The sequence below is a fragment of the Rhodnius prolixus genome, unplaced genomic scaffold (genome assembly GCF_049639745.1).
Source record: "Rhodnius prolixus isolate KJV_2025 unplaced genomic scaffold, Rpr scaffold_2, whole genome shotgun sequence".
Classification (NCBI taxonomy): domain Eukaryota; kingdom Metazoa; phylum Arthropoda; class Insecta; order Hemiptera; family Reduviidae; genus Rhodnius; species Rhodnius prolixus.
The window spans coordinates 5,654,386-5,678,780 of record NW_027411592.1 but is presented as its reverse complement, the minus strand read 5'-3'; the positions used below and the strand labels follow the sequence as shown (position 1 = coordinate 5,678,780).

At 32.1% G+C, this 24,395-nt stretch overlaps 3 protein-coding genes across 4 annotated transcripts in view; 2 read left to right on the top strand and 1 right to left on the bottom strand.

Annotated features, from left to right (window-relative positions):
• Positions 1-6: 6 nt before the first annotated feature.
• prd1 (pleckstrin homology domain-containing protein pruning defect 1) lies at positions 7-17,892 on the top strand. Its single transcript, XM_074120669.1, has 14 exons — positions 7-205; positions 2,099-2,297; positions 2,713-2,897; positions 6,881-7,084; positions 7,436-7,654; positions 8,358-8,526; positions 9,417-9,739; positions 9,839-9,976; positions 10,241-10,417; positions 10,489-10,631; positions 11,759-12,005; positions 12,151-12,357; positions 12,470-12,589; positions 13,166-17,892. Exons 1-14 carry the CDS (start codon positions 140-142, stop codon positions 13,283-13,285), a joined length of 2,517 nt encoding a protein of 838 aa, XP_073976770.1. The 5' UTR covers positions 7-139; the 3' UTR covers positions 13,286-17,892.
• LOC141450339 (uncharacterized) lies at positions 4,598-6,154 on the bottom strand. The gene has a single exon (XM_074120676.1). It carries the CDS (start codon positions 5,778-5,780, stop codon positions 4,800-4,802), a length of 981 nt encoding a protein of 326 aa, XP_073976777.1. The 5' UTR covers positions 5,781-6,154; the 3' UTR covers positions 4,598-4,799.
• A 2,616-nt stretch (positions 17,893-20,508) lies between the features above and the next one.
• Positions 20,509-24,395, top strand: part of LOC141450340 (very long chain fatty acid elongase AAEL008004-like) — a 98,003-nt gene continuing 94,116 nt past the window's right edge. For both annotated transcript variants that reach the window (XM_074120678.1, XM_074120679.1), the window contains exon 1: positions 20,509-20,862. The gene's annotated coding sequence lies outside the window, so the exon portion shown is untranslated. The remainder of the gene's footprint in view (positions 20,863-24,395) is intronic.

Genomic DNA, 24,395 nt, shown 5'->3' with positions numbered 1-24,395 from the left:
AAATCCCCACACCATAGTATAGTATTATACAAATACAGGAAAGAAACAGCCTAATATGGATTTCTTACCCAAGAGGCAGTCATGTAGTTACTCATGACTCTGTTTATGTTTTGTTCTAGTTAATTTTCGTAAAATAATAATGCGACCTAGCAGCGATATAGGAAAAGACTGTTTACTGAGGAATCTAAAAAATGGAATCGAAGTTGTATGTCATTGTTCCAAATTTTATTTCTATTAATTATTGCACCTTTTGCAAGTTATTATTTTACACGTAGTTGCAATAAGTCACGTTTTGTTATTTTTATCCTTAATTTTTATTTATGTAAGTGTTTAGTTTTTCCGTTTATTTATTTTTATTTCAGATTTATAGATTGTCATAGAAATTCAAGAATTAGCATTTGAGGTATGGTATGCTTTTTTTATTTTGGTTTATTTTTTGGCTGCTTTTGTTTTTTTTTATTATTTTCAGACTAATTTTTTGCTAAACTTAAAATTTCATTAATTTAGCGTTTTGATTGTTGCTCAACACGTTGAAATAGTCTTCAAAAATATAATAAATAGATGTTTGTCTGAGAATATGTAATTAATTTAGAATTTTAAAATTTGATATTGTTTTGCCAAATCAGTCGTGATTATTGAGATTTTAAATTATTTGTTTATTTTGAATGCAAAGCGTTGTTGTTTGCACACAAGTTCATACAATATATCAAATGGTTTACGCTTAGTTTCCTTAGATTTTCTAATAAGAAAATTAAAAAAAAAATATTTGCATAGCACTGGTTTGAATATTTACCAAATGCACGCCAGAGTTACTGAGGAACTTAGTTGGGAATTTCACCCCTCTATGTGGAGATAAAAAAAAGAAATAAACGCAGGTTTTTGGTTGGCAAAAGAGCAATGCTATTTTACCATTTATTGTGAATCCACCATTAAAGATTTGAATACAGGCAAGTCATATTTTAATGATTCTCCCTTCATCAATTGCTATCCATGGAGACAAATTAAAGAGGAATCCATCTGGTATGATAAAGGATTATAAACTCAGGACGGTCCATACTAAGACCGCATACCAACAACAGCGGTTCATTTTGAGACAGGAGCCCTTGACAGAGTCTCTTGGAAATTAAATATCTTACAAGCTGGATTAAAAGTAAGATGCTCTTGTTATTTCGAATGAGCTGTCTCAGAAGTTGTTTTATACATGGTCGGATAGCCAAATTGCACTGTAAGCGCAAAATTCCATCTCGAAGTGCTAGTACTTTTCAGAAATCTGGAAGTTTTTTCTGACAAATATACTTTGGGAATCAGATCCTGAGGGTTTTCAGAAAATGAGAAGGCGTCACTGTCCCTCATTGAGCCCGATCCTTCTGTTTCTGAATCTCTGTACATGTTTCTGTTAGGAACGGACGGCTTCAAGCGAGTTCAGTGTATAATAGACGATGTTAATTAAAAATTCAGATAGGGTTGTGTTTTTTTATCCGGCGCATCGCCTTCTAAGGTCATTAGCGCCATAGGGCTGTTATTAAGATGATTGTGTTTTTCATACTATGAGCTACTGCATCAATCCTCTTCTGTTTCTAATGATATTCAAGAAAATCAGAAGAAGAAAATCACATCTTTGTATAATGGGATTTATACCAGATTCATGTGCTGGTGGTTATGAGATTAAGTAGAAACACCAATTCATCACATGACAGGAGTGTGGATCTTCAGGTTCAGGAATTTTGGTTGGAACAGTTGATGAGAAAGAAAGACTAATGCTTCATTCCTAAGGTTAAAGTCGTCCGTCCGATTTGTGCTTCCTGAGAAACTTTTGGAATTCTTTGGTTCATAATCCTGATCTGAATATTTGTCTTTCACTGCTTGAGATAGTGTTGTTGTTTTCTGCTAAACAGATACAATTCCTTACCCAAGGTAGCTTGGATGATGAAGGGCTTGTTCCTCCTCACAGGCAAATCTTAATGAATAAATCAAAAAGTAATACTTTTTGAATCAAAATCGCAAATTAATTATAGATTCTTGGCTGTAACTAAACTTGAGAACAACTAAAATACACTTGAGATAGTTTTTCCAGTTTCACATTAAATTACGTTAATAGGTAATATCTACAGAAGGGTGTGAGGTGGGCATCGAAAGTTCTCTAGTGAGGTGTGTCGCCGAAGTTCTGGCTCACGGACTTAGGCCAACAACTGCAGATTTCTGGCAAGTTGTACGACAGGTCACTCATTCTCGATTGGCTGACTCTTTGGCTTGGGGACCGTTGGCGCCTCGAACGCCAGCATCTGATCACGTACAAGGTATACAGCATTTAAATTAAAGAGTAACATAATTTATATTGAAGTGATAATGCTAACAAAAGGTGTACCTCCGTTCTCTTAGTTAATGTAGTTTTCTAGTAAGAGGAAGTACTCCGATTGGGTCCAATATCTGCAATCAAGTTTTCATTTTAAATACAAATTTAAAGGTCCCTTGTAAACGAAAAATATTGTTTAGTGCATATAATGTAAACTCATAAGTGTACACTTGTGCACATATCTCCAAAACAGAAGTGAGAGACATCTTCAAAGCTTGTGTTCGTTGACCTTCCACAGGAAGTCATCTATCCCTATCGGTTCAATATCTAATACCGAGGCGACACACCACCTTCCGCCTTGAAACAAAAGGAATGGTACGTATATATATACGAGTATAAATATTTATATAATTTTTCAGGATTGCTTTGGATATATTATACCCTCTTGGAGGGTTCATTAAGCTCGTATGTGCGATGTCTTATCTCGGACAAACGACTTTTACAAAAGCATTATCAAGAGAGGGCATTATTAAGGGACTGCATAGCCGCCTCAAAATTCGTTACGTTGCTCACTTCCCTCGCCAATTTAGATATTACTCCTGTGGTAAGTTGTTTTTGTACTAATTTAGACATAGATTATTGATTTATTAGTGATGGAATCTAGGTAGGGGAAAATGGACTAGAGGACTTGGGTGTCCTGGTAGGTCTCTTCATTCAATATTTACATTCGAACATTCACACAATTCACGAAGAATCTGCAAAAGTAGTCAGGTTTACCAAGATACATATTTTAAACGAAACTTTGGCTTATACACCGTGACTATCTTCTGTACATAATGACACTTTAATCTAAAAAAAAAAAAACTGTTATTAAAATAGGCAGAGATTAATTGGGACCACACTGACTATTATAAATATTTTATGTTCGTCCTCACCTAATATGTAAGTTATTTGCGTGTAAATGGTTTGCGAACATTGTCCGCGCAAAAAAATTGATTGGCGAAAGTTTCGTGTTTTTGCCCATCCGCATGTTTTGTTAATCAGTCTTAAATACATGACCGAATACAAAGCTGCTCTAGGAATTTTGGCTGGATACTTATTTTAAGGGATGAAAAGGAGATAACCTGACCTAGGTGGATGGGCAATTTTTTCAATCTGGGATAAAAAATATATTTAATGGTTATCTTGAATTACGAAATTTCAGGAGAACGACTCCTTATGATTTTTACATTTTAATAAAAGATCGATTCAAACATATCCATTGAATATAACGAAGATATATAGATACATATAATTATTTCCAGTAAAGTATCTTGCATATTTTTGCTATCAATTCAATCACGCCCATCATTTTTTTTCAATATTGTACTTCCCATAGGCATGGTATCCTTATCAAAGTTTCAAGTAAATGATGGATATATTTGCGTTTATCCTTCGCCACCATGCTTGATCCCGAACGTCGTGTTTTAAACATCCATCGTACAATGCATAAAAAACAAAATAATAATAGCTGAATTTGAAATGTTGTTAAACAGTTCTGTATCTGAGTACCACCTATCTGCCTGCAAGGATGTTTTTTACTTTTCGAATAACATTATGTTATGTCATAACAGTATGTTATGTGAGATATCATACAACATTATTTGACCAATTTAAAGATATTGTCCATCTTTTTTAACGCACACTTCTTTGCTAGCCATTTTTCGTAAATTTTGTAGTTTTAATTTTCCGTTTCTTTTAATTTATTTTTTTTTTTTTTTACTTTAATTTTAAAGCTAGTTTTTTTTTTTAAACTTAGGTATTTTGCAGTATTTTTTCTCGTTGCTTACTAGAATTTGTTAAAATTTACTTATTCCGCTAAACTTTGTAGATAAATTTTCTTTTTCCCAAAATTCTCCAAGAGGGATATTAAAATTTCCTTTTTTCGTAGTACAAATTGCAATAAAAATTTAATTATATATTATTATTGTGTACCTGTGTGAGAGATTATTTTAACTGAAGCTTGTGAACTGTTTTTATTTTCATGGAGTAAAGCCAACATGAGAACCCGAGTATTCATGCCTCTAATATAATATAATATAATTTTTTTATTGCTTTAATTACAATTGTAAATAAGCATGGAGTTGTGTATAAATTCACACAAAAGAAAATAAATAAATAAAAAGCATACAAAACTGAAAAAAAAACAATAAATCATAAACAGTATTGAAGAAAATTAATAAATTGAAAACAGCTATAATGATTAAAAGAATATAAAGCTTCCGCCTAAAATCAGTAATAAGGAAAAATAAATACCCTCAATAAACATGATAACCAAACGAAAGAAAAAATAATAAACATTAAAATAATAATTAATTCACCCATATAAAAATAAATACACATACATAAATTTATAACAGAATAAAATACAAAAACTTCAAAATAAAGATCATTTACATTTATAATTTCATGATTTAGTAACTGAATAATACATTAATTTTTGACACAAACTTTCTATTAACAGAGTCTACTTTTTTGGAGGGGGAGTAGATAAATCTTGAGCACAACTGGTAGCCGTTAAAGGAGGCACCTTTGGTTTCAGAAACCCCAAAATTCGACCAGATTGTGATTTCTTAAGTTTTCTCTTTTTGGCTGATCTGTCGATCCCTTGAGAAGTCAAAACATCTTCAGTTTCTGTATCTTCTCCAGTTGCTAAAGAAGATCCATCTTCTAAGTCAACTGGAACTTCATACCCATATTTCATCAGATCACTTTCGCTCTTGATTAACACAACTTTTAGACCTTCTTCTTTTCGAATCAATATTTTACCATTTCTGGACCAACAGTATTTTACTTTACCAGATTTCTGCAGCTCCTTTGCTTTACTGAGTAATCTGTAAGTTTCCGAACCCATATCGTCAGAAATATATATTCGCTTCAAAGTCGCCTCACTAATACCAGACAAAATTTTAGTATTAATTAATTCTTTTTTCACCCAAAATAATTTTAAAAAATTATTTTTCAGACCTCTTCTTACAAATTTTAAAATAATAGGCGGATTTGGCATAAAAATCTTCCTTTTTAAACGATAGAAAAAGTCCAAATCATTTCCATCAATAGAGCAACCAATAACTTCACCAATAGCTTTGATAATATAGAGGAGATTTTCATTTTCAGAGTGAGGAATGTTGGTCAATCTGACTCTATTACCATAACGAAACTGTTCATAATCAGCCATTAAAGAGTTCAAATAGATTAATTTTTTTTCAAACATCACATTTTCTTTCCTTAATTTATCACTTTTAACATTTAAAATTTTCAAATCATTTTTCAGACTATTAAAATCAGATTTTAACTCAGTCTTTAAACTACTAATACTGGTTGAGAGACCTTGATTTTCTATTTTTAACTCAGAAAACCTTTGCTGAATGGTATTTAAAATTTGATTTATCTGGCCAATTTCTCCAAGAAGTATTTCAAATTTATCATTTCTATCGTTGGTGCCCATTTTAGTAGAAAAGATAATATATATATATATATACACCTTCAGTGCGTAAATGGTTGCAAATCTAAAAAGATGATACCAACTTGAACTTTAGAATAGAGCGAGACAGACAAACAAAACTTCTTCTCAAATAAACACTGCCACTGTCTCCCCACCACCAAGTTCCTACAGTCCACTGATAATTTTATTAATATGAAAATTAATTTTAACTAATATCTTTAAAACTGCTCGTCAGAATTTCACTAAATTTCACAAGTGCACAGAATATCCTTTAATAAACACGTCTGCCAAAAATCGTGAATCAAATCAGCCTAGAAACCACTTAGAAATCAATTAAAACAGCACACGATGTGCACAGTAACAAAGACAAAACACAACTTCATGCCTCTAATGTGTTCGTGAACCAAGCTTTTATTATTATTTATGAATTCCTTTTTTTTATTTTTTTTAGAAAATTCCCAAAGCGGCAGGGATTTGCTTTCTAAAGCTAAAGCAAATATTTAATAAGTAAAATAAAGTAATCGCCTAATTTTTCAAGCGGGCGTAACGTCCAACTGTGTTGGTTAGTGTCGCGTACGGGGGCGGAAGCACATAATGTACTACTAAATTTATTTTATAACAAATAAAATGTAGCTGCAAACAAGATTTGAATTGGGGATTTCCCACTTACAAATCCACCTAAATTATTTGATGACTTCTCGACTATTCTGACAATTATCCCAGATGTAAGTCTTTTTATTATCTTTTATCAAAGATCTAGGTAATACGTTCCTGTAACGGTTTAAGTTGTTGCAATAGCCAAAGCCTTGTGATAAGTGTTGTTTAAATTATTGTGGCTCGAATAGCCTGGTTCAACAGAACATCTTGCAAAATTGTGAATAATTATGGCAAGAGGTTGAATAGCTTCAAGAAGGGGAATTCAAAGTGGGCAGTACTAACTGCATTAGGTTTTTAGCTCCAACAATATAATATTTTTAATAATTAATTTTACTTTTACGTTTCAAAATACTGTTCCGTTTTCTCAGAATGATGATGTTCTTTGTATAATTTACCTTTTAAACTTTTTTTTGTCCGCCACTGCATGTATAATATATATTTTATAGGATTTGACTGCTCCAGTGGAACCCATATTCGAGTTACCTCTGGTAGAACCTCCTGATTTTTACACAGTTGATGGTCAGACATCTTTGTTAACTAGTCCTTTGTCTCCTGTAAGCAGTTTGGCTGATTCTGGATTACATGATACTTCTTTAGATACTTCGAATCTTAGCAGTCCAGAAGAACAAGCTACTGAAATGGAAGGACAGGTATTGTGAATCTTCGTTCGTACGCCAATTATTTACTAAACTTTTAGTGTCTCTTAACAATTTTTTCTAAATATTATTTTACTGAAGTGAGAGTTGCACCTCCAACTGTCTTCAGCATCTACAGGTTTCATGTTATCTACTAATAATTAAAAAGTATATAATAAATAAGCAGTATTGTGGTTAGATTCTTGGACTCTGCGCCAGAAACCTACAGGCGAACGCCAAGTAATAAAAATTGGCTGCAGCTTTCAGTGCTTTAAGCGCATGACACCAGTACTTTCTTTTACAAATTTTAAAATAAAATATAATTGAAAATCTTTTGCTTTCTTTCACATTAAATGTTTTTTTCAGGAGAGTGAAAAAACTTTAACACCGGTAGATGTGGAAACAACATTTCTTGATGAAAAACATCTTGTTGAAGTTCCTTTGCAAAATAAAAATAATATATTCACCGATTGCCACCTCAGCAGCATTTCCGATGAGAATCATTGTCCTCCTGTGGTTAAAAGACCCGGTAGAAGAGCCAGAGACGGAAGAGAAAAGAAGAGAGTTTCTTTTCATGAGACAGTAGTGAGTTTGTAAAAAAATATCTTTACTTTCCTTTTCAGTTGCCAAGAGAATAAGTTTTGTAATTGTCAGATTAGCGATGTAATAATGTTATTGTTATTGTATTCCAAATTTTCTCGATGAGAGGTGAAAAAAAAAAATGCAACCACCAGGCTGAAAAAGCCGAGATAGACGGCCTTGTTATATATTAGCGGAATTTTGTTGTTTCACCTCCATACCAAGTAACATCACAGCCTTTTGCACAGTGAATCCTACATGCCTTTTTTCTAGGGTAATCCTCTCCGCTGAAGCGACGAGCTCAGTAGGGATGAGACGTACTTCATGATGACTGAACTAGTTTTATCTGCAAGGGATTAGGAGAATCGTTAGTACGGGGAATGTTACATCTTCACTCAGAACGAAAACTGCCTCATACTTTTCCGATCAAAGCTTCCCGTACATTTCACAGCCAACTTTGATTTCGAAACTGTTCTCAAGAAAGAGAATTTTCTCCTCGTTCCTGATTTCCATAAAGAGTATTTGCTAGTTCTAGCTCAGTCACCAACATTTGCTGCATCCCTCTTAGTAGCATTTCGGTATGTTGCATGCGTCAAGTGCCTCTCTAATAGGTAGTAAAATTTCCTAATTTTTATACACCTCATTTGTATTATATAAACATATATAGGCTGCTTTGTGATAAAATTTGATTATTTATTCGTATTCTAAGGTTGGTGATGGTCCAAAGGCTACTGTATGGGAGCGCAGATCGTGTGACGTTGAGACAATACTTGGTGGATGGTGGACTTCGTTTACCGACCCTGGTGAACAAGGCGAAGATGCTTTGGACATGGAACGTGGTGTTCCAGAAGGATCTGATGATCCACATTTATTATATGGTAAGATAGAAAATATTTCGCTCCAAATACATACAGTATTTTGATTAAAAATAATAGGATTTTCTTCTTAATTTTAATGTTTTAATAACAATTACTTTCCAATGGTTTAAAAATATTAGACTGATCTGCTATTTGTCCCTTATACATAGACACATTTCTATTGTCAGTTATGCATTTCTAAACAGACGATTATTTGAAGTAGTGGGGAGGATCCAGTTCCTCTAGTGAACGGCAATAACTAATCTTATAAAATAAATTTTAGTGAACCCACCTTAATCTCTAACTCCATCACATCAGGTCACATGCTCATCTGAAATAGCTATTTCGACCCATGTGGATTTGGATACACATGCTTTTTTTATTTGAATAGTTTAGTCTTTTGTATTCTTACTACTAGAGTATTTACTCGCAAGTATTTGAGCATTATTATTTCCATTCAATTCGCTCGTTGCCTAAATGAATTTACACTTAATCTAGTCACTAAACTGCTCAAGTTAACATTATTTTTAATGTTCAGGTTCATTTAATTGAAGTCGCAACGATGAAAATAATTAGTATTTACTTATTAGCTATTAAGTTGTTTCAATGTTGCAAAGATCAGCTTAAGAGAAGTGTAAACAATTTTAAGTCTTTAAAAAGAAAATAAAACTAACTTAAATGTGAATTCACACGTGTAAACCTCATGATCCCGCTACTTTATCTGTGAAGTTGGAATTGTATTTTGTGGATTTTTTTTTTAATCGTCTTTCAGTTTTGTCTTAAACAAAAATGTATTAATTGCACTATAAGTCATTCGTAAAACAAGTATTCTTTTATTTTATGCTTACTCAAAAATTATTTATTCCATTGTAATTTATTCGTTAAAACAAGATCTTGTTATGATTGATCAGTTGAAACAGCTGCGGTGAAAATGTCTACTCTTGCATTGAATCCCGTAAAAGGAAATGGAGGAGAAGCTGAACAAATTGAGCAGCAGCATCAGAAAAGCAGTTGGAAGTCATCTCCAGTAAAAATTCTAAAAAGATACAAAAATCCTAAGTCTCTGGTAAAACCTATAGCTCGATCTGGACACATTATAAATTTATGTCCAAGTCGGCCGTCTGCTGGCACGTCAGAATTGAATGTGGATCAGAATCAACTCTCTTTACACGTTGAAAAAATAAAACCAGATTATTCTAGCATGGAGAGACTGTTTAATTGTACTGTTTACAAGGTAAAATAGTTATCCATTTCTATTACCTCTGCTAATAAAATAATTATTTTTTATATATAATAACAAAAAAAAACATGAAATATTTTGTATACCCTTTAGGTTTATAGAATGATAGATCTTACAGGAGAAACTTACCTGAGTGTACTCACAAGAAATGAATTGTGCTTTCTCAGTCTTACAAAGGAACAGAACTTAAATATGCAGCGAATTCAATACAGGGATCTTAAATATATTAGAGTGAGTAAATATTCAAGTGTACTCAAATATTATTTACTCTTCGAAACTTTTTTATTTTTTGTTTATTTATTATTATTAATATGACTTCATTTTGTTCTTGCTAAAAGGGTAATTATTGCGATCTTTTCAAACTTTCGACATTGAGTATTTACCTGTAGTTATGTTCTGAGGTCTCCAAGACATCTCTGAAGCACCCCTTCAGAGCAACATAAATTTAGTTATTAATGCCCATTTAATGCAAATAGTATTTATTTATTTATGAAGGTGGGGCCTTGTGGAGAGCAGATTACGTTAGAAGGTGGTAGAAAGATGGTGTGTGCCAGTCGTGGCGGTGAACTATGTTCATGGTTACATTATGCTGTTCATAAAGAGACTGGTAGAACATTGGATTTCCCGAGAATTGATGCGACTGATTTTTTGCGCATGGTAATTCGTGAGAATGTGAGTAGGTCTTTTATCTTTTACAATACATCAGTGAATTGAAAGTAGGGATAACATGGTTAATATTTCAGGTTTGTGAAGATGTATTATACTGTACCTGGGCTATTATGTGCAATGAAGTTTGCAGTCCATCAGAATTATCGCTAAGCGATCACCTAATGTTTTCAATTGGTACATTACGTAGATTTTGGGAACCTGCTTTGGTGGAAATCAGGTATTTATATCCCCAGGATTATTCTTAAACTTATTTTTAAATATTGCCTCAGAACTCTTGTAACTCTATTAGACTCTACCCAAAACTGTTGTAATCGAAATTATTTGATTAGAATTGTTTAATATCTTCTTTGGAACATTTTACAAGATTTACCTGGACCCCTTCCTCAACATTACATCAGGCGTACCAAATCCTTAGACCAAATCCTCCTGTAATTTAATTAATATCTGACATTGCATTGTTCCACACTTCTTTAGATCTTTAATGAGTTTATGCTTCCGCTGTTCTGATATAAGCCATTAATACCATAATATTGAATTAATGATATTAAATTATGCGTATTGCCTTATGTGCTACGTGGTCCTCATAGAATAAACGGTTCTGAAAGCATTCACAAAGATTTTGTGGGTACGAATTAACACCATTATAGGGAACCAACAGAAACTGCATAAAACCTTCAACTCATTCAGAAAACAGGTCGATGAAGAATGGAACTAAAACTATGCGTGGATGTAGGTTCTAAAGAAATTAGTTCTAAAAAGGCCTACACACATTACAATTTATCGCACAATATGTTGCTCTGCTCCAGTAGTTCGGCGGTCTGTACGCATTTAGCACGTCTATACGAGCAATTCATGAGATCAAGTCGTCCTATTAGGGAGATGCCATAAGATTTGTGGTATGATCAACCAGTCCGAGCCGGTCATACGATGGATTGATTGCAGCGATTGCGGGCAAATCTCTTGTTAGATTTCAGTCGGAAGTTGTGTTTTGTTTTACTTTATCTATTTTTAGTAATATATAGAAAACTCCAAAAACCTGGAAAATCTATTGCATAAAATGGCCCTTCCTGTTTGACGTTTTAAATTTTTTTGAGTTATGCAACAAGTCTCTTTCATAAGCTTTTGGGATGATTATTGGCACGGTCCCCTTATGAATCTCCTCAAACCAATATAAATAAAGCAGTATCATTTTGTCTATCTTTTTATCGTATAAATCACACTTTTTTCAGTTTTTCTAATTTGCTTTATTGATTTTTTTAATATTTGATAATGTCTACTGTATTGATTAAAATAAACGCTGCTTCTATCCTACTGTTAAATTGAAAGTTATTATTTCTTTTGCAGGGAAGGTCTGTTATTGTTAAAACCTGTTTCACGTGATTCACGAAGTCTTTCGTTACATCTCGACGAATGCGTCTCGTGTGAAAGATTGTTATTTAATAGATCTCTATTACATAACCGGAAAGATCACAGGCCACATACATTTTGTCTACGATTTGAAAAAAGATCGCCTAGAGATAGTCTCGTCTTATGTCTAGCGGCTTCTGATGATCGTTCTGTCTCTAACTGGATGGAAGTCATTCTTAAACAGGTCTGTGATATGGATGTAGTAGACAGATATAATATGACCATATTTTGTCATTTCTCAGCAGTTGTTTGAATTAAGATTATTATTTTACGTTCTTCTTTTTAATTGGTTTGTAAGGAATACATTTTTATTTCTGTTCATTTTTAAGTGCAAAGGTGGTTGGAAGGAATGTTCTGAAGAGAGTCACAGAGGAATAAATGGGCATCTTCTAATGGTAACAGAACATTCAGTCTTACTCCTATCTGCTTCTACGGATACCAGAGACACCAAAATTCAGGCAAACAGTAGACTTGTCAGCAGAACATCTGTGCAACACATATCTGCTATACTTACTGGCCCTGCGTACCTTATTTTGGTGAGTAACTATTTTTCTATTCCCATATGATTTTGTATTATTTTACAAAGAAATTTAGACTGCTATATGTTTATCCGTTATGAACAACTCTTTTCATATTCAAATCATTCAGGAATTGGATTGCCATGAAGTGGAGGATAAAGCTTCCGATTGGCTTCTTTATTTCTTGTCAGAAGAGATTAAATCGAGTTTTGTCGACTTTATGATCAAACTTAAGCCACAGTTACAAAGTGTAAGTGCACTTATTTAATTTTTTTTTTTCTATAAATGTATACAGTAATCTATAGAGGAGATCTACTGCCGTAGACTTAATGGCATGTGATTTTTATTATTTGTAAAGACATCTCCACAAGAAATTCAAGATTCTACTCGGAGACGGCTTTAAGGTTGTCTCTTATTTTGGAAACCAACTCCATTACGATCTGATCGCTTTAATGCGAATACACTAGTAAAAATTATTATTAAGTTTCAATCTAATCAAACAAAACTATTTTTCAACAATGCTCGTACCTCTTTTAAGAAGCTTGGTAACGATTTACCTTTTAATTAGTACCCGTTTCGCTTAAAGACGCAATTTACGACAAAAACCTTCAATATTCTACTTGACACGCAGAATGAAATAGAGCAAAATAGCCTAAACGGTTTTTTTAGAAAGTGAGACTGATTTTTTAGAAATTCTCGGTACTGTGTGCACTTAGGGTTCAGTGGAGCTCTAGGAATACCCTTACTGATCCTACTCTAAGTTATGTTACCTTTTAAATGATTAACATATCGTATGTATATTAAGTCATATTGTCATATGTTTCAGATGGTTTTTGATCATAAAGGAGTAAGCTGTTCATGGGCCAAATGTGAGATGCAATCGCGTGATCTTGAAAGCAGGTTTGAACCAGTCCGTAATTATTTGAATACATTAACAACTGTTTAAACAAACCAACAAATAAATAAACCAGTAATAAAGACATGTTCCGCACAATTGCCTTTTGCCCATTGTGTTGTAATCATTTATATTGTATGTCTCTATAGTTCATGTTTAGGTATTTAGTGGCGCCCTTAAAATTGTGTGAAAAGATAATTTACTAAATATGGGTATTGTGGTCCGATGCTCATTGTGATAGCAAAAAAAAAAAATCATTCCCTCAAAATCCCAAAAATTATTATTATTTTTATTTTTTAAATTTCATTTTATTTTTATTTTTGTAAGTATAAATTATATTCTGGTGAGTTTGTAGGTAGGAGTTGGATATCATGGTTCTTTTGTTTATTGAAAACCAGCTATGAGCCGGAGTAAATTATTAGTTACTATCTAATCTGCGTGCAATAATTAAGTGTAAAGACATTCATTTTGATAATTACAAATCTTTCAGTATATATAACATGTATATAAATTAATGACAAAACCTGAGTTGTCTATTGTTATTATTATAAAAAAAAAGGGGAGGTTTTTCATCAAATCTACAGTATCTATATTATAAACTACATTTTTTGTTCTACTTATTTTAACAGATAAAATTACTTAATAAATATTTTATTTTTCTAAAGAAGTGTATTTGACAACGTGAAGGGAAATTTCTTGATCCTCTCAACAAAAATAAAGAACAGGCTTCTTAACTGACAATTTCGCTCATATTTTCTGCTGCCACTTCGCGTTCCATCACTTCCTTCAGTGAACCATACTGTGGAAGTCACCTGGAGATTATGTTAGGACAGTAAGGATGATATTCAAGTGGTCTTTAGTAAATTTCAGCGAGGTAATGCTGTTGAACTGCCCGAAACAAAACATCGAAAATGGGTCGCCGCCATCATTTATTACGATAATGGCCCTCCTTCATCCTGCAGCTCGCCGTAGTGTACCGCATTCATCGTTTTTTTTATCGGTTACCTTCTGTACAATACGTTCACGAACCATCTAAAAGAATTGCTGGATCAAGAACTAGTTACTTTCATTTGGTAGACACTTGTTTGCCCCAGACAATTACTTCTGTTTTGGCACGTTAGGATTCCCAACCTGCTTTCTAAGTCAGTCAAACTTTGGTGTGAATCGATACCTTCATTGGCTACAAATCGAATCAACTGCCCGTTGATGGTCGAAAATACCTTACGCTTCGTTATTCCAAAGATAGAAAGGTCAGATGGCCGCACTGCCCTCCACTCAGATACACACCTGTCTTCCCAACGTAGTTCAATTTATCTCAGTTTATATTTGAATGATCCTTAAAAGTAATTAATATTTTCAAACCCAAATTACACACATTCCCATTCTACAACCAGTTAATTTACATGAATTGTATACATGTTATCAAATTCATTGAGAGATGATAATTACGGTACGTTTGGTACTCAAACGTTGCAATACTCATTTTCTTTTCGATCTAGGTTTTGAAGTAATTATTGCAGCTTTGTAGAATTCCTCAAAATAAATTTATTAGTCAATAGAGTTTTCATTAGTAAATTTCTTACTTATTTATTTTGGAAACTTAGTTGTATTTAGTAAATATTTAAGTATTCTATATTATACTTTATTCTTAAGCATTAAATAGCTCACATTTTTCATTAGTTTAGATCATGTCGTTAGTTTATATTGTCAATCCAATCCTAATATTTTTAAGTTAGAAGATCCGAGCTTTTGAAATTATTTTTAGCAGTTACTTTATCAGAATCTTTACCTGTGGTCACTAGCAATTAAATAAACTGACAAAAAATGTCTGGACTTAAATCTTGCTGATTTTGTAGATATAAAATAAAACTTTCTTAATCTATTAAAGGATAACCTTAAAAGACCCAGTAAATGGCGTTTAAATAGAATCACCCAATCACCTAGCTAGATGAATATTCAAATCATTGTTTTGCTATGTCGTCCATATTTATTTTTGAGAGGCAGCAAATTTGCATCATAATGAGATTTTTTATTTTTTTTTGTTATCAAGTATGTTTGCATTGTAAATTCATCTCTCTAGTTGAATTTCCTATATGTTTGTAAAACACATTAAGAATATGGATGGTAATTTACATCAACCATCATACAATACTGTAAATAGGAATTCTGTGGCATAAAATTCACTTGACTTGATCAGTGGCTTGACTTCCGAGCCTTTAATAAATACAATCTTAATAGCTATGCTTGGCTTTCGAACTCGAGGCTTTTGCAAGTTTAAATTCACCTTTCTTCCAAAAGAGCCGTGAAGCTTAAAAAATAAAAATAGCAATTAATAACAACAATAAAATTAGAGTGTACAACATTCAATTTATGCAACACATATTAACAACATTTAAAACAGGTATTAGGTAAGTATATCGAAACTTAGAATATTTACTTATTTTTAATTGCGGTCGAATTTCTCCAATAGTTCAAGGTAATCAAGGTATAATGGCCCATTATACATCACAACATCCATGACAATTGTTTAAAACTGTACTTAGCGTAGTAAAGTATAAAAATAGTGCTAGCATTACATGAAAAAGCAATTAAATCTGTACATTATTTAAGCTTTAATCAGATGAGATTTTTCTAGAACAGGATGACCCATTAATTTAAATGATATTAATAATAAAAAAGCAGGATTGGATACCTTACAAATTATACAGTATAAACTATATGTAGTTATTATTATTTCTGTTCTAAACAGATTAATTTTGTGATAAGATTATTGTCAGAAACGCATACAATACTGGTACGTATGTACTGTCTATTTATTTATTTATTTATTTTTATTGTTGGTTAAGAATGTTAAGTTAGGAGTGTCAAATAGTATATTTATTTTAAATTGATTAAATTGCTTGTTTTCACCCCTCTAGTAGCTCCTTAGGGGGATATAATTTTAAATTTATGAAATAAACAAATATTTAAAAAAAGCAATGGGGCGCTGCAATTCGCACTATGAAATATTCTTATTTTAATTACCAAGGCTGAATTTGTGAAGTAACTATTTAAAAAATGTAAAAGTTAAATTATAGTTAATAATGATACTAATAATTTTTTAAGTTATTAAATAGTCTTTCATGTTAAAAATTTTTACTATTAACTTGTGATTAGCGTCAATACTTTGGATTGGATATTTATGAATTTTCATTTTTAATAAGGAAAGAATAGGTTTTTTTTACTTTGCCAACGTTGTTCTTTATTGATAATTTAACCATCTTTGGAGCTGAACAATCGACAAGCAAAGTAAAAATAATTCTTATTCTTTCCTGAGCAACCCTCTAAAATAAAATAAAAAAAAAATTCACTCATTTTCTTTTGTGTTGCTTACAAAATGATAGCCAACCCAGATTGTAAAATGATAAGCAAAATGTAATCCTAATGTATTCAAAATGTTATTGTAAGAGAGAGTAGTCTTGGATTAATCAGTGAGTTCTTGACCCAGGCATTAGCCCAATAACTATTTATGGGTGTATTGCCAATAGATGAACCTTTTAAACCAGAAAATGCTTTCCTTTAATAGAATATCTTTCAAAATACCTTTTCAAATTAAAAATGTATCGTCAATAGATTAAACCTCTTCCATTAATCACAATGTTTACAACTGCAGTGAAATAAAAATTTATTCTAACTAGCATACTGTATCTTAGAGTAAATATAATTTACCATAATTTATGAGGCCTTAAAATACGAGGAAGGATATTCGGTAGTAGCCAAAAAAAAACTTTTTATTGATGCTCTATGTTTCGTACCGTTGATGTCCTTCATCAGGAGCGTCTTGAAATTTATAAATGTTAGAGGCACGTGTTTTGTGACGAAAAACAAACCTTTTATATTTCTTTATAAGTGTAGAAAAGGAAAATTTATGATCTCTTTGATCTCAATAATTATAAATATCTTTTTACAAATTTTGTTTATAATGTGACACCTCTAAATTTAGATATTAAATGAAATGTTGGAACCTAAAACATCATTTTTAACAGAAATAATATGATAAAAAAAAAGGTTATGTAAATATCAAATAGTTTTTACCCCTAACTTATTTCCACCCAAGTAACAAATTAATTTTATTTTATTTTAGGAATGAATTCATTAGAATATTAATGCTACTTACGTTAAAACCAATAAATTCACTTGTTTATTTATTAATATTTGATCATCCACTATTCATTCATTTACACAGATTGTAGTCACAAACAAGAATGAATTAAATGATTGTAACAATCTTAGGGTTTGTATGAAAGGAATTGATGCAACTCGTAGGTTTTCTTATCTACATCTCCTTATCAGTACAGACAAAATAATATATTATTTTTCTTTGCTTTGTTTTGTTTTGTTTTGTTTTGTTTTCATAGAAAACCGATTTTAAAAATAATGAGTTTTTTATAAAAATTTTCGGGTAATCAGAAAACCATAGTATTGACGCAGTTCACAAGTGCATCTATTGCATCTTAGTTTGTAATGTTGATAAATGCATCAATTTAATTATTTATATTTTATTAGGATTTGGCCAGTTTTTGTTTATATCGAAATTTTAGCGCTTTAAAACCTGTGATTTTGTTTTTGTTACCCATTAAAAGCAATGTATATTGCGAATTAAAAATTTAATTACTTAAGAGTGTTTTTTTTTTCATCCTTTAATTTTTCTACATTTATTATGATATTTATTGTAAACCATAAATTAAATGTCAGCTGTATACCCAGTCTAACCTAATGAAGGTAAAACTATTTACTTTAATATTTATACAAAAATCCTTGAAATTATGCCCTGTTCCCTATTTTCGAGATGACTGAGTGGTTAGACACCTAAAACTTACTGCGACAGAGAAGATGGCTCCCACGAGTGTCTAGGTTTTCAATACATTTAATGGTCAGCACAAAAGATACGCAATCGTGGTCTTTTGTGTAAGTGGAAACTGCATTTTACCTTTGGAACGCGCCGCGGGACTTTTTATGAATAATTAGAGGGTGCAATCTTGTTCGATATAATGTTGCATATTTGATTAGTGGTCCTTTCTCAAAAAATGCTTCGGCTCGTAATTTCTCGTACGGATTCGCTCAAGTTCTTGAGTATTTTGTTCACATTGAGTGTGATATTCGCATTCTTTCTGTGATATGAAACTTCAAGCGACTTTAAATCAGTTAAAATGAAAATAGGCTGTATTCTCCTGAATTAAAGGTTTTGTTTTTAAGGGCATATAATATATTGTTTGGAATAAATCTTAAGACTTAGTCGCCGCAACTCTGACAATGATGTTCATCTGAAGTAATATTTTTAAAATGAAAATTACGTTGAAAGTGCTTTTGGCGGAGGATTTCGAGAATTTTATTCAGCGCTTATTAGAGCTATCTTATAAATTCTCTTTTCCCTGTAGTTGCTATTCTGATCAAAATAAAATCATACTTCAATGTAATAGAGCAGGAGATTGATGGTATAATGTAACTCTCTTAAATAAAGACTTAAGAAGTATAAGATAAGTTGGCGTTTACCTCCAAAATCTGCGCTCGTCCTCTTTTTGATTTTGGCGAAATTTGTAAATACCTTTCTTTTTAGTTTTTATTTAAGGATGTTTGAAAATTTAGGTATTACGTTGAAAATTGGTTACAATCTCAAATTATAAGAACTTTTTTTCACTTAATTTATCGTTGTTTATAATTTGCGAACTAATGCGATGAGTAATTGTCTTGAAGTTCGAGAAAGTGACCAGTGTCCCTGGACATGTTACTCCTCTTCTTCTGACAGGAGGTCGCTAAGCCAACGTTTTAAACGTCTGGGAGGGTTCGCAGGGATGGACATGTTAGTAATGTGTGAGTTGTTATATGCTTATTTCGTTGTGGAATCCTTTATAAATTTGTTGTGTAATGGTATTGTTGCAAACAGACGGCAAGTAAGAAACAATCTAAAAGTTAGTATTACGTATGTACATTTCTTTTCATTGATTTTTAACTTTTTAAAGTTAAAAAGTTCTTGTATTTAGAATTTCAGCTAAGATCATCCCTGATCGAAAGCATAAAAAACCAATTATTTAAAATTCGCTTTTGAAAGAGTTGTTACTGGAGTAAATAACGCCTATACGAAATTAATACAAATAATTTTCTTTATATTTAAAACGATAAAGAGTTTAAGTAAATATCAGAAGTCAAGGCTGTGACACTGATTCTGTATAGATCAGCTGCAGTTTTTGCTCTGAAATTCTGAGTTAATGGTATTCAAACATATGATTTTGGATTTAAGAGAGAATTTTAATGATTTTTCTAAAATTGGGTTTTTTTAGCAAGTCGAATAAATTTAAGAAGTACGTGGCCATAAATATATTTATTATTATTCTTTACCCGTCAAACCTAATGACGGTATCTGGCGGGCTTATGACTATAGTTTCCGCTTGTGATTATATAAAGACAATTTTCTTTTTTAATCTTAATTATGAATCCTAAAATTCTCCATCATGGTTACAAGCCAGAGTTACAAATGCCAGAGGCATTCTTTTGCTGAATTCCGCAGAGAAAAGACCAATCACACAGGGTGCAGAAATTAAAGTTATACTATTATAATCCTCAGTGTTGTAACTTGCAGAATTAGCATCTTATCAGCAAAATAAGCATTTTCTGATTAGTTTGAATCAGGTTTTAACATTCATTTGATGCCATTTGTTCTCTGGTTCAAGTTTTATTTTGAACATAAGAGTTTGTGGCTATCAAACGAACAGTTTTTATGAATCAAAGTGAAGACAGTAAATTGGCAATTTTCGCGCGCACACAACAGATTATTAACTTTTAATTTTGACCCCCATGTTTGGTAAATTACGAAAAGATGCCTCTGAAAGTGTGTGTGGTAGTTTTTTAAACTTGGGATTGGCAATTACAGCCCCATTTAAAAGTTTATTTAACAGTTGGTTTTATGAATTTATAGTTTATCAACTTAAACGGAACCATTCATGCATTCATGGTCTAGCTGTACATATTTTAAATTAAAAAAAAAAGTACAGTTTCAAATTGTAAGTTTAAAACAGTACTTAAAGTTCAAAAAATAAAAATATGATATATAGTATTTTTTGATCAGTATAAATAATTTTCTCTTATTAATAAACGAAAAGATTTGCTTTTCTTATCATAGTAAATTGGCCAGTATGAATTCTAAGATGGAGAAAGGTACAGTTACAGCGGGAAACTGGAAGAGCAGCCGCCTATGCAGTGCGGTCAGCTGACCAATCGTAAAACGCCTACCATTTATTTTTAGAGTTCACCCGCACCCGCCCTATTCTAGTTTTAGTCAGCTCAAATTGTGTGTATTTATTGCAGTTTTAGGGCGTAGGCTTTTACTTTACAATGTGCCCTAATCAAAGTTTAACACAAAGTTAAAAGTGAAACTTTTTTTACTGCATTTTTAAATTTTAATAAAGTGAAAATTAATAACTGAAAGTGAATGAACTCGGGCCGGCAAAGGCAAGAAACTAACCTATGGTGTTTTATCAGTGGGTGTGTGATAACGTGTAATTATTTTGTTACTTTTGTGTACTCTCAGTTACTAAAGTGGTACCTGGAAATTCGATTATATCAAAAAGGATTTGAACAGCTGCTAATTTAAGGTAATAAATTCGTATTTTGATCATATTTACAGAACACATTTCCTTTTTTTTATGACAAGATACCGGTAAAAAATTTTAAAGTTTAAATCAATGAGATAAAAGATTAGGAGACCCGACTCTGTATTATCCCTTCTTTTTTCCAAAATGCAAGGAATAGATTTGAAGTAAATCGTAAACCTCCAAACTAGCCTGTTGTCTATGACTCATACAGGATGTTCTAAAATGTCCTGTTCTAGCTCTGCTAATTTGTATAGCTTCGTGTATTTTTCGATTCAGTTGGTCGTTTTCTAGAATAATAATTGTGATATTTGTTCTATCTCTACTTTTTCCTAAATACAGTTATGGAACAACCTAATGAACCTTATTTGGCGGTATAAAATTGTTTTAGGTTATGTACTTCATTTTCTTTATACTATTGAAATGTATTTATTTAGACTGTAAAAATGTTAATGCGATTTCTGTTTGAGGTTTACTAATTTGAATATTAGATAAATTTACCTTAAATAAACAGTTAAGTGCCGGTGAACCAATTCAGTCAGATACCCCTTTTCAGAGAGAATGTGCAAAGTGATTAACTTAATTTTTCAGTGACTATTTTTAACTGAGGGTTTTTTGCAGCTCTTTTTATGAAATAAAGTTTGCTATTTATCTGGAAAATCTGACGTGAATGTCTTGTTATAAAAATAGCCTTCCCGGATAATATTATAATTCTGTCTTTTTTCACCATGTTTTTCTACCTAAAACACTCTAAATATCGCGTGAATTAAATGAATAATAAACAAAGTAATTATTTAAAAGTAGACAATCAAGGATTATAATACAAATGAATTCCGAGAAATGAAAATTGAAGAAAACAAAGGAGATCCCTGGAACGAAATCCCTATTATATAAACAAGTTCTATAATAAAATAATCTGTGGGAAATTTATTGAAGCCATGAGATATCCTTTTAAACCACACCACATCCACTCGGTAGATCGGTTCCTCTGTGTATTACGCTTTAACGCAACCCTGTACATATATCCTTAATGCCCAAGAACCTAGAAAAGGCTCTTTGTTTCTTTCGACCCTAATTATTCTACATACCCTCAGGAGCCTGACAATGGTATCAGTTATTACGTCACTAATCTGTTGTTTAATGTAAGCTAAAAACTTCTACATCCTTCCTTACTTTTTATATTCAAAACCGGCTCCTCTGAGTCTAGCGCTTGATTTGATCATTCGTGAAACATATATGGTTTCCTAAATGACCTGGGAGAGATAAAAATGAAATCGAACATAATCTCGCAGGTGGCCAAGCGAATACTTGCCAACCTTCTTAAAAAAATCCATCTGTCATGCGCTTCTACCAAAGTACAGCAATGTTGAGTAACATTTCCACAACGATGAAGGAGTGAAGGTGAGTCATCAATTCGTGGCCCATGGACAAGAATAATTGCAACCTTCATCATGCGAATAACTCGGATAATACATTAATTGTTCAGCGTTATTTAGATGAACTTTTAATTGTTCAGTGCTATCCAGCTTTGGTCAATCGCAAACAAGTATTGTTCCAAGGTAACGTTTGGCCGCACACTTCCTCAATGTAAAAAAATTTAATTGATGGCATTGAACATCTACAGGCATAAGAATACTTGTTTGTCCCAGTTTCTTTTACCGGAGAAAATGTATTTCAGCAAAGTTGAAATATAATTTAGTTTTTTCTATTTATTTTAAGCCTAAAGGTTTGGAAACAGTTTTTTTTATTTTTAACCATAAACAGAAATGGTGTTATTCATCTGGCAAAGAGCTAATTACAATAAACTACCTATTTATCGAATATTTAAGTTAAATTCATAATAAATTAGAAACAAAACCTGTCGTGAACGTTCACACGAGTTAACCAGGCTGCTAACGTGAACATTTTCTTCTAATTAATAATTTAAAAATCATATTTAATGGTTAGTAGCTAGCAGCGCACCTAATAAAACTTACATTACCACGATGATAAGATGAAAAGAAGTTAACCTCCTTTCCTTCTGTCTTACTGGTTAAGATATTTCGATAGCTTAGTTACAGTGCTGCCCCAAGTGGGTCATAACTTCTCGTGACTTTTAATTCTTGAGGTATATTGTTCACACTCCCACTCAAAATATAAATTCACAGAACATTTTGTAAAAACTCATTTTTTGGACTTAGGAAGACCTCAAAACGAAAATTTCCGTACAAAAACAGAAGCTATGTACATATATAAAAGTATTTAAAAAATTCCTAAAATATTATAGCTTTTTTAAAGACGCTACATCAAACCTTGACATTCTGAAGTTACTAAAATGAGAATTTGGGTGATAATAATCGCATTTTCCAATTGGACTCTATTTTAACACTCCCACAAAGTTGTATTAATTTCTATTCAAGAGAATAACCTTCTCTTACCCCTCGTGAGAGGTATGTTTGCAAATTTCCTAGTTTCCGCTAAAAATACTCATTTTGAGTAAACGAAAGTGGCATTTAGTAATAGTAGTCCTGTGAATGCATCTATAGTTAAGAAGTGTCACACTTCTATTCACTCTTTCATTGCCTACATGAAATTCTGTAACTTTTATTTAAAAATATGTTTGACTAAAATTTTATTAAGAAGATTTGTGGTGGAAGGTGGTCATTAGTCTTTCCTAGCTCCAATCAAGTAAGTGGCTGAATCCTTAGAGGGAAGGAAATGACATAACCAGGAGAATGAATTTCTAGGACATATTTTACGTTCCCTAATCCTTGAAAAAGGAAGTATTGTATAAAAAATTGATTTTTCAAAGGAAGTACGACTTTGCTGAATTCGATTATTAATTCTATTGCACGTAAATTCCCATAATATTTTAAAAACTTTTCTCTGGAAATCTAATTTTTTGGGAGTTCGTAAGAAAGTTTAATTATAGGCATCACTTTGAAAACCTTCGTTTTTCTCTCCATTTAATACACTAATTTTTCAGATGTTGTCATGTAGTTTTTGTTTTGAAAATTTGTCCGGAAAATTATTTTTTTGGCACTGTGAGGATTCTTTGGAGCTCCTTCTATAAGAAGCATTGTCTGAGCTGAACTAGCTCAAAAATCTTCGACAGAGTGTTACTAACATCCCCTCTTCGATAATCTTATGTTATTTGAAAATTATAAGCGAAATCATTACCATAAGAGGAAGTTGCGTTCGAAAATGTTTAGCATCCGTTAACTGTATGCTCAGATACAGTCTCAATCATTTGAATTTTTTTTTTAGGCTCATCAACATCTAAGTTCATTGGTGCCCGGAGCTTCTTTCACAGTTCAATGCTGGCCTCCGGGCAGTGTTTCCTCATTACCGAAAACACTGTATCACTTAACAGCGAGCTCTAAGACGCTACCATGATGAGAAAATCTAAGGGCAGGCTGTTAGATTCGAACCCGGGATCTTCCATTGCCCTAAGCACTAACCCTGACGTTAAAAAAGTATAATTCTTCCTCAATGCCGAACCTGCCTTCATTAACACTAAGGTCTATGTAAATGAAATGAAATTAGTCTTAGAATTG